At 35.2% G+C, this 11,417-nt stretch overlaps 1 protein-coding gene across 2 annotated transcripts; it reads left to right on the top strand.

Moving 5' to 3' along the window:
- Positions 1-344: 344 nt before the first annotated feature.
- LOC109112904 (anaphase-promoting complex subunit 4-like) lies at positions 345-10,601 on the top strand. 2 transcript variants are annotated; one of them, XM_042747126.1, is made up of 29 exons: positions 345-538; positions 783-899; positions 1,012-1,117; positions 2,924-3,056; positions 3,144-3,218; positions 3,310-3,336; positions 3,435-3,479; positions 3,556-3,640; positions 3,747-3,854; positions 4,514-4,597; positions 4,685-4,771; positions 4,987-5,051; positions 5,457-5,499; positions 5,602-5,678; positions 5,767-5,867; positions 6,240-6,291; positions 6,382-6,437; positions 6,792-6,838; positions 7,084-7,140; positions 7,227-7,283; positions 7,367-7,460; positions 7,581-7,678; positions 8,140-8,201; positions 8,352-8,390; positions 8,526-8,627; positions 9,342-9,428; positions 9,538-9,699; positions 9,923-10,046; positions 10,227-10,601. In XM_042747126.1, exons 2-29 carry the CDS (start codon positions 792-794, stop codon positions 10,470-10,472), a joined length of 2,427 nt encoding a protein of 808 aa, XP_042603060.1. In that variant the 5' UTR covers positions 345-538; positions 783-791; the 3' UTR covers positions 10,473-10,601. The 2 variants fall into 2 exon arrangements, with proteins under 2 accessions (XP_042603060.1, XP_042603058.1); XM_042747124.1 differs by having other exon boundaries at positions 346-538; positions 9,532-9,699.
- The last annotated feature ends 816 nt before the right edge of the window (positions 10,602-11,417 follow it).

Here is an 11,417-nt window from a genome sequence, read left to right as displayed (position 1 = left end):
ATACTGAATTGTCCTGTTATGCATTAATATACAGTGTTAGGGATTAGTAAATCAGCTAAATAAAGTAACTAGAAAGTGAAAAGTGTTTTAAAAAGCTATTAAGACAAAAAAAAAAAAAAAAAACACTCGCCAAACATTGCATATGACACGCTCATAATCTTTAGAATTTATTTACAATAATAAGAATCGTTACAGAAAATCTTGGTGTTTCTAAAAAATAATAATGATCTTTTTCTTTATGCAAATTTTTTCATGTTTATTTGGCTGTTAAATCGTAGTTGACAGGTTTCTTGATGTTCACTCTTCCTAGTTTCACGTTTTTAAAATGTATTTTGACCCATTTGTTGTTCCGTAGCCATCATTTCATTGGCGGCCAGAATCACGTTTCATTGGTTGCACTGCTATGCTCGATCTTTATGAACATAAATGTGTTTACAGTACAAAGAATATATTTATGTTTTAAATAATTTTCTCCGTACGTATATCATTTAGAAGACGAGCTTGATTGTGGAGTTTATCATTAGTCGTCGTTTATCTAGTAAGTGCGTGAAGTCTTTAAATCAGGCAAATGTTGTGCAGCATTGGAGGAATAGTAGTCACTCTAGTTAACAGTTTTTGTCGTAAACGACTGTAGTGCATGGAAAGTTTCAGTTTTGCGTTCATCATAACTGCTGTCAGTCACTCAAGCAGCAGATGACAGCAGTCTGTGATCCTGGACTGACTGTGATACAAGTTATCAGTACTCATGGTGTCTGTACTAATGGACTGCTTCCCTTCTGCAGGGTTCAGCAATGCCTGCTTTTCGCCAGGTCGGGGAGAAACAGCTCCCCAACCCCATTCTGTACATGGCCTGGTCTCCTAACAGAGATCTGATTGCCCTGGCGAACACTTCAGGAGAGGTTGGGTGTTTTATTGCTGAACACATACCTGTCATCTGTTAAACCAGACTCTCAATAGATCCTTACCTATAGGATTGTAATGGAGCTTCATTAGACTATTCTGTCATTACAGGTTCTCCTGCATCGGCTTGCCAACTTTCAGCGGGTGTGGAGTTTACTGCCCAATGAGAACACCGGAAAAGAGATCACATCCCTGGCCTGGAGACCTGATGGGAAAGGTAAACTCAAATAAAATGTCATTGCCTTATTTGTATCAGGATTATGATAGTTATCTTCACCATTAAAATTGTTACTTGAAATAAAATAAAAGTTAATTGATAAATAGAGAGATAAATGCTGTTTTATTTCATCCAATGAACTAAACTATAGTACTAAAATAAGTAAATCTGAAACTGAAATAAATATTAAAAAAAAAAAAAAATGTGGACATATAAAAGAACTAATAAAATGACAAAACTCAGTGAAATAACTAAAATTAGCTTAAAAAAATTAAACGAAATGGAAAATATATATATAAAAAACAAATATTAATTAAAAAAACTTTTATAATATCTATTGATATTAAAATAACATTGAGACATATCACTGCATTCTTACTGAAGTGTACTTTACTTGTATTAATTCATTCATGAATACAGCATTTTATATAATTTATTTATTTTTTGGCTTCTTCTTATATCATTTCTAATTTATAAAATGTCCAAGTCACCCAAATGTGTTCAAATATACACCTTTTTTTTATTGCTATTTAGTATTATTTATTAGTTTTACTTATTTTTTCTAATAAATGTGCATACAACTGACAGTCATCACTGATAAGCTACTACTAAATATTGTAGAAACTTAATTTTCTGTAAAGTTGCTTTGCAATGATTTGTATCGTAAAAAGCACTATACAAATAAACTTGAATTGAATTTAATTGAAACTATGTTGTCTTGTGCTTGATATTATTGTTCTTTTTTTACTATTTTTACATAAATGTTTATTATTATTATTATTAGGCACATTGATATTCTGATCATATTTTTTCCCAATCACATTTTACCAATTCCAAACCACATGAATCTAAATAACTACTATTAATTTTGTATTTAATAATTTATAAGTGCTATATATTTGTCCATGAAGTCTGGAAGTGTAAAACTCCTTATATTCAGGTGTGCAGAATTATTAGGCAGGTTTTCTTTTAAAGATAAAATGAGCCAAAAAAAAGAGATTTAACTCAGACTTAGATGTCAAAAATTATTAAATCCCCATGAGAAATATTGAAAACCAGTACAGAAATTGCAAAGTAAAACATAACCATTGGACAGCAAAATGCTCATTGGCTCAGCAAAAGAATTAAGAATTAATGTGAAGAATAAGGTGTAAAACCATCAGGAAACATTTAGTCTCAAGTGCCACTATTTTCCAGAACTGCAACCTACCTGGAGTCTCCAGAAGTGCAATGTGTCAGGTTCTCAGAGACTTTGCTTGGGTAAAAAATCCTGAGAAATAACCCTCACTTAATAAGAATAACATGCTGAAGTGTTGTGAAATACACAAAGACTGATTTTTTTAAAGGCTTTATGGACAGATATGTTGAGAGTGACTCTTGAAGGACCAGCACCACATATTCTTGTATCACTGTTTGATTAATTGACCTTCCAGACTCTGGCAGTAAGTTTTAGGAGCTCATTTTCATCAATCTCTGCAAGACAGACTTTTCAGGATGGGAGATGGACTAAAAATGATCTCCCAAAACTTACTGCCAGATTCTGGAAGATCAATTCTTCAAAAATAATTCTTCCACGCACTGTATATATTTCTATCAAAGCTTTAATGATCTCTTGTAGAACCAATTTCATTGTCAAAAATGTGCTGCTTTTGATTCATTGCATATTTGACAAACACAAACCTAGCTTTTTAGCAATAATTAATGTCCTGTTGTTTATGTCACATAACTAAAAGACTTTCAATTTCAGCCATACTCTGAGGTTTCTACCAAGCTACCATTGTCATGTTACATTACTGTTGTCTGCAGTCCTGGCATTCAGTGTGGGAGACACAAAGCAGGTGGTGCTGTGTGATGCAGAGAAGGCAGAAATCCTCCACCTGTTCGCTGTTGAATACCCAGCATCCTGCATGCACTGGATGGAGGTGCAAGATGACAGCAGGTGGGGGTTTTATATAAAGAGGATCCATTTTCTTTCTCTATTGATGACTTGGTTTCATTCATCTGGTTTATGTTTTTTTCTCTCAAGCACATTGTCCTCATTCAGCGAGTCCGAAGATGAGTCCAGCCGTTTTCTTCCAAAGTTACCCTCTTTACCTAAGAGGTGAGACTCTGAGCTTTGATTTGTCTACCAGACGACTGAATGAGAGTTTTTATTGCTTTTTCATTTTCCTTTGTGCTGTGTTTGTGTTCAGCTACAGCACCACATCAAAGATATTTAGGTAAGAGGGTGATTATTTATCTTTATGATTGGTCATCTGTATGCGGCATGCGTGTTTGCTCTGGTTGATTATTATGTGTTATTTTGTTTCTTTCGCAGTGAAGAGAAATCAGATGAAGTCACAAACCTTTTGGGGGAAGTGAGGTCAGTGTTGTATTTGTTGACCTGCTTGGTTTCTGAAATTGTATTGTGCGTGATGATGTGTGATGTGTCTTTGCAGGCTCAATATCCTGGTGGTGGGAGGACCGTCTGGATTTGTGGAGCTGTATGCGTATGGCCTGTATAAGATTGCTACGCTGGGTGGAGTAGGATATAGCATTTCCATTTATAAAAATGGAATAAAAACAATATAAATGAAGTTTTTGTAAAAAAATTGTAAAAGTTATTAACACACTTTTATGTGTCTCTCAGATCTCAGGGACGTGCCGTAGTCTTGGTCTGTCTAGTGACCTCAAGTCCCTCTCTGTTATTACAGAGATTAGATCCACAGAAGACAACCCTGAGATACATTACATACAGGTAAGTCTGAAAACATTGTCATTATCAGTACTATGCTGCTTTATAGGTCAGTGACAAATTAGAGTGTCCACGATACAGAAAAAGAAAAAAGCTTAAAAACAACATGCCAAATTCTTAGCAATGTACTCATGTATTAATGTTGGTGTCATATGGTTTAAAAAAACCTTTATACCATTTTTAAGAACCGTTTAAATGTAATGGCTCTTAAAAATCTTGTGATGTCAACTATAAAGTAATTTTTCCTTATATCTTCATTACATGTGACTGTGACTGCATTCATAGATTTCATGAATTATTAAATATAATCACGTTTTTGGAGAAGTTTTTTTTATTTTTTCATTGTAATGTCAGGTCATATTTTAAATGTCATGCCCCCAAAAAACATCAAGATGATCGTTCAGTTACTTTATTTTTTGTTAATCTGACAAATGTAAGATTTCCGTCCACAAGTGCTGAAACAACACCAACTGAACTCCAGTAAATGATATCGGTAATATCATTTTATGTAGCTGTTATTTATTGAAGGTTGATGTCAAAGTAAACAAGTGCAAACAGGTTGAGTCACACATAACCTTATACTACCAGGTTACATGTGGCATCTCTGCACTGAATAGAATGTCTGAGGTTGATATCATTAGTTGACTGTGACTGTGTTGCAGCTGGACACTGGACTGCTGTCTTCATGTTTGCCTGAGTTGACCAAGATGGCACGCAAATTTACGCACATTTCCACACTGCTGCGGGTAAGTGTCTTCATGGGTATCTTACTGATAGTAGCTGTAACCCTGTCTTTATTCATACATCTTTCATTCTCTTTCTTTGTTGTTTAGTATCTGCGTCTATCTCTCACCTGTATGTGTGAAGCTTGGGAGGACATTCTTATGCAGATGGACCTCCGCCTCACTAAGTTTGTTCAGGTTAGAGTTCATCACAAGCAAGGCAATCACAAACAAGCCTATAAAAGACATCAGACAGGATGGCATTCATTAGAGCATTGACACACCTCATCCTGAAAGTACACATAAGTGCAGGAGTGGACTGTGATGATGTGATCCTCTGAAGCCATGGTAAATGGCTCTGTTTATTGTTTATTAGAGTTCTGAGACAGTTGAACTGCATTGCTGTTTTACAGGAAAAGAACACAAGCACTCAGGTTCAAGATGAGTTTCTGGAGCTATTGTTATGGGGCCATGCCAGGTACATAATTCATAAATGATAGTCACACTAGGTTTTTGAAGAGTACATATTGTCATATCACAGTGGTAATTGTGGCAGTGAGCTGTAGAAGAGTGGTGTTTGTGACAAATTTTGTAATGTTTGTAAAATCACACTATTAATATTTTATGTAAAATATATAAAATAATATGAAAATATTTTATATTTAATATAAATTTCTCTTATATTTTAAAGTAGTGTTTAATATAAAATGATTTAGATTAAATGTAATATGCTTGTGTTTACTCTAAATGGCCAGCAGGGGGCATTATATGTTCTTAAATTTATAGCTACAGTCAGAATAATAAAACTGCTTAGTATACCTAATAAAGTGTTTGTAGAATTGTATATATATTCTGATTTCCAAGTCAAAAACTTCTTTTTCAGCTCAGAACTTCAGGCTCTTCTTATGAATCAACTCACAGTCAAGGTAAATCTACCTGGAATTAGTTTGACTGCATAAGTTAGCCTCTGTCAGTAGTCATGGTATTATTGCCAACTTCATTCATTATTTGGTTGTTTATTCATGCAGGGCTTGAAGATGTTGGGTCAGTCCATTGATTCTTCTTATTCCAGCATCCAGAAACTTGTTATCAGTCACTTGCAGAGGTGTGTATCATTCATTAGCTCTTTAACCAGCACCAGATAGAGTATGTTAGAGAGCGGCATGTGTATTGAGTGCTTGCTGTGCACACAGTGGCTCTGAGGCGCTGCTGTATCATCTGAGCGAGGTCAAAGGAATGGCGCTCTGGAAACAGAAGTTTCAACCTCTCGGGCTGGATCCTGCAGCTATCGAGGGTATAAGACTGCCTATTCATAGACAAGTGTTTTATTTTAGCATTATTTATATACTGTTATAGGATTTATTAATGATTTGAATCAGCTTTTATTTTTTTATTTTCAGTTTTTATTTTGTTTAGTTTAAATTTGAGCAACTTTTTATGTGCTTTTGTCATTTGTATTAGTTTTTTGTTCTTTATATATTTCTATATAGCTTTGATTTATTTTTTAGTTATCCAGTTGACAATGAAAATAATGACATTTTAATATAAAAATATAATTATTGTAGTTATAATTTAATTATAAGTGCAAGTCTTTCCTGCAACTAAAAACAAGTGTTTTAGCAAGTAGAATGAAATGTTTATGCATACTCTTTTGTTTATGGTTTAGATGCCATCGTAGCTGTGGGCTCTTTTACCCTGAAGGCCAGTGAACTTTTACAGTGAGTTTAATCTTATTCAACCCACTTAATCAAGGATGTCTGTTCTCTATATGTCATTACTAAACTCTCAACTGATTGTCTTGATTCCAGAGTTATTGATAAGAGTATGAAGAACTTCAAAGCCTTTTTCAGATGGCTGTATGTTGGTAAGCTCCAGTTTTTGTGTGAGCTGTAGCTTTAAGATACATTTAGTCAAAAACTATTTCAAAAGCCTAGGGTGCTGTCTTGCTATAACTAATATTCTATTATACTAAACAGTTTTTTATTTGTACTTGTTGGTATTAAATGAAGCTTATTTATAATCGACATTCTTGTTTTAGCCATAATGGATTTTGTTCCCCCTGAGCTTGCTGCAGTTTATGGAATGTGGTGGCTGTTATCAGCTTGTATCAGCTTGCGTATCAGGAGTGTGCCTATAATGCCTTAAAGTGCCTCATTAGGTTCTGGAACAGACTAATAGTCTTTTTGTTTTGTGTTGTAACAGTTTTTGCTTTTCACAGCAATGCTTCGAATGTCAGAAGATCACGTTCCTCCTGAGCTGAACAAGGTGAGATATCAGAATCTGAAATCGACATAAAGAGAGTAAAAGAGTGTGGGTGTAAATGTGGCAGTGGATGGGAAATTAATCAAGCGTATACATATATATGTACATATATAAAATAAAAATGTATACACTGTATTAAAAAGTAATAATATATTATATGAATAATATGTAATATTATTTATAATATTGTAAGTCAAATATATATGCTATAAAAAATAATACACAGTAACTATGAATTTGTGTTTTAGATGACTCAGAAGGATCTGGCTTTTGTGGCTGACTTCCTGTCTGAGCATTTCAGTGCTGTGAGTGAAAAAGAAATGCATTATTTTAACATTAAACAAATGTTTGATGTGAAGCCCATATACTCATTTTCTTTCCTCTGTTTCAGAATGAGGAGCTGTTTGATCGGAAAGGGAAGTATTTTAATGTTGAGCGCGTCGGACAGGTAAGGACCTTCATACACATTCTGATGGGAGTTCTTTTCTTTATTTCCTTACAACATACTTGGTTTGTTGTTGTTTTTTGCAGTACTTGAAGGATGAAGATGAAGACTTGGTATCTCCACCCAGCATGGAGGGCAACCAGTGGGTGACATTTGTAAAGCAGAGCACTTACCTGAAAGGTAAAAGTACACTTTCTTCTTTTATTAAACCACACGACTGTTAATGTCAACTTATTGTTTTGCAAAAAATATAAAATTGAATATGAGAAATTAATTACTTGTATGTTTGATTTGTTGCAGACAGTCCATTGCTCTTCCCCACTTACCCACAGAAGTCTCTGCACTTTGTCAAGAGAATGATGGAGGGGTCCATTGATCTGTGCTTACAGAAACCGGCCGTGAGTCTCTAAAACGCACACACAAACACAAGCACACGCCCACAAAATTCAGTGCTTTCTGTAAATGGAATAGAACATTGACAAAGAAGGCTTGGACACAACTTTACTACAACGGTTTTACATGTTCGGCTTTGAAAACGTATAATTTAGGGCTAACAACTTTTATTTTACTTTATTATATGTTGACTTCATTTCAGTCATTTTTGCCAACAAGAACAACTGTGAAAAAACACTCTGTAATATGAGGTCCTGTTTTATTTACAGACAACATTTTACAATGTTTTCTCTTTCACAATAACTTCCCTTCTCTCATACAAACTCCATCCATTAATGGTCTCCACCACATACAGTATACATCAGAAGCACTAACTACATTATTGTTTCATCCTTCCTGCTGACCAGTCTTTCCCTGAGCATTAATGCGTCTGACTCCTAATCATACGTCTGTGTGTGTTTTTCAGGAAGTGATTGGGCATTCAATAAAACAAGCTGTGTGTTTGCGATTGTACACTGTTCCTGAGAGGTATTCCTTATTCTTGATTCTGTCTATGATTTACCAGACAGAACCTAAACATTTAATAGTATAGAAAAAAACACTTGATAGATCGGAGTTACAGAAGCAGGGTTTGTACTCTTAACAATCTGATGATTTCTATGTTTTGTTTTTTGATAGCTCTGAAAATGCACTGAGATTGTTTGAGCTGCCTTCACTGTAAGTGGACCAGTTGTATACCTATAATAAGGCTAAGAATGCTGTTTTGTTCCTTATTCGGAGGTTATAGTGCTCATCAGTGACGTTCATGAGGCGATAACAGTATGTTGATGATAAGAGTGTGTTTTAATGCAGGTGGAATGATAAGAAGGCTGGTATGCATTATGTAGTCTTCTGTATGCCAGATATCTCACCTTCTAAAATCTATATTCTGAGAAGAGCAACAGACCCAAACAGGTACACATACCTCTTTTATTCTGTTCTGTTTTATTTGATTACAAAGAAAAATATTTTTAAAAAAAAAAGTTTGGGGTCAGTAAGATTTAATAATACTTTTATTTAGCAAGGATTTGTCAAGGTTTCCACTAAATTACTAAGCAGCACAACTGTTGTCAACATTTTTAATAATAAGACGTGCTTCTTGAGGACCAAATATTATAATGATATTGCAATTATAAGAATGATTTCTGAAGGATCATGTGACACTGAAGACTAGAGTAATGGCAAAATGAAAATTCAGCTTTGCCATCACAGGAATAAATTACATTTTAAAATGTATTCAATTAGAAAATGTAATGATATTTCAGAATATTACTTTATTACTGTATTCAAATAAATGCATCCTTGGTAAGAAAATCTTACCGACTCCAAACTTCTTAACGCTAGTCTATATAATAACTAAAACAAAAACCAGTGCGACTAGTGTAGGCCAGTTCATAAACTTATTGTTGGTACTTTAAAGACTGCTAAAACTGTGATTATGATTTGTCATGGATCGATCTCGAATCTTATGAGAAAGTATCACATTACATCAGCGAATTGATTTTCCATCACCTCTTACTGAATTAACATCCAGCAAAAATTCTTCTTTAAAGGTTTATGAAAGTTTAAACACTCTCATCATGACTGCTTTTCTGTATAAAGCACTGAATTTGTATATGTATGTTTCAGGTCTGTCCCTAAAGGTCTGGTGGCCCTAAACCTCAACACTCCTCTCAATTCAAGTATAGATGATGAAACACCTGCACCAGCTTCTGCGTGAGTTCATCTATGGCATTAAAAAAAACACCCTATGAAAATATTGCCATTATTTAATCTTTGTTATTATATGCGTGAATGACTAAATAAAATTGTTTATTAGTTACAGTTCGTACAGTTGCCTTGATGCCCGTTTTTATGATGACGAGACACTGACAGTGGTATTGCGAAGTCTGGAGGATGATGAGAATAAGATGCGCATCCTCACTCAGCTTCATCTAAACTCTGCTGTGAGCTGGGATGAAGAGTTCATCTGGGACCTTACGCTCAGGTACAGCACACTTGTTGATTCATACCAGAAACCTTGAATTTTTCTATCAATTATTCCATAAAGAATTGCACTGTAAGTAGCATTATACTTTCTATTGCTGTAGCAGTTCCAGCAGTATAATAGATTGTAATACAGTTAAGCTTAGCTTTGACATTGTGGCTCGTCCGATTGAATGTCCTGAATTAGCACTCTTTTGATGTGTCTTTGTTGTGGTGTGTGTCAGGCTGGAGCAGCAGACTGAAGGGATCCCAGTCCAGGGTTTGACCTGGGGAAACCAGAGCAGAGAGATGGACAACATCAAGGCTCAGTTTGTGGCAGTTAATGGGATCCGTAAAGTTGCCTGTGTGGTAAGACTCTACAACTTGAGGAAAATTGTAGCCATTTAGGAGAATAGTTTATATCGAAAATTTTGATTGATGTATGGATACATAAAAACATAAAAATAGAGAATAATTATTGAAAAACTGAAAAACTGTCAAAAATGAATGTTGTAATACTTCCATTAATGTGCATTAATTCTCATTCAGCTCAGTGCCAATCTGAGACATGTACGTGTGTTCGAGATGGATGCAGAGGAGGAAGAGGAAGAGGAAGAGCGTGCTGACGAGTCACAGGAAATGAGCTCGGACCAGGACAGACTTGAGGACACAATGACTAATCAGAGTGATGCTGGGGAAGGTAGAGACGGAGTAGGAGGTGCTGAGGAGGCTCAGGTGGCAGGTCAAGGGTCACAAGACATTTTGGATGAGACTGCAGGATCAGACACACTTTGAACTCTGACCTGAGTTCCAACATGTTCTCCACAACTGAACTATGGACTCCTCTGTTATTCTTGGTCTTATTCTTTCTGATAAACATTTCACAGTCTAATTTGTAAATAAATGGATTTACTGTGTACTAATCTTGGGTTGTATCAATCAACGCGCTGTTCACAGTCAACCATGATTCCTTTTTTCCATTACTGAAAGTTTCCAATAACAGCTGAGTGAGTTGTGTTCAGCTAGTCATGTGACCTCAACATGGCTACCTCCATGTAAAATAAACACCACTTTTACAGTGCAATTATAGCAGTAAAATTCCCATTTATTTTCACCAAAGGGGTGATTAATTGATTCTATATACTTCCAAAGAAGCCATCAGCCTGCATTTTTAAACTTATTCTCAAATTATAGTGTTCAGCAGGGGAATTCCTGGTGAAAAACTACATTACCCATGATACTCTCCACAAATCAGGGAATCATGACAAGCAAATTGCCAACAGAACATTTTAGTGCCCACCCACATCCATGAAGCACTGTGAATATAAGCTACGTTTTTCTACATTGTCTAATTGCATGATTTTTGCAATCAGAAAATATTTTGTTTTTATTTCGACTGTCATTCACAGAGCTTCATAGGATTGTAGTTCTTAACCTCATTTAAACCAATAAGTACAAGTCTTGTAACTTTGTCTTCTTGTTTGATTTTTAAATACCTTTTTGCTTCAAATCAGAGTTTGTAATGTGGTTCACGTCATAGCTGGTAGGTTTGGTTCATGGCCTATAACTATCTCTCTAAGAAAAATACTTCTGGAACCAAGGTTGCTGAAATACTGGGTAGGCACTGTTGCACTCTTAGACTACTGATTTGACTTGAGCGAGTTCATTTTTTTTTGCTATTATGTTAGAGATGTCATGAATTAGCTGGGAGTTGGTGGCCCTTGGGTCTGGAAAGGTTGA

Source organism: Cyprinus carpio, chromosome B20 (genome assembly GCF_018340385.1).
Source record: "Cyprinus carpio isolate SPL01 chromosome B20, ASM1834038v1, whole genome shotgun sequence".
Taxonomy (NCBI): domain Eukaryota; kingdom Metazoa; phylum Chordata; class Actinopteri; order Cypriniformes; family Cyprinidae; genus Cyprinus; species Cyprinus carpio.
Note: the sequence above shows the minus strand (reverse complement) of the source record. Positions and strands in the feature narration are given on the sequence as shown.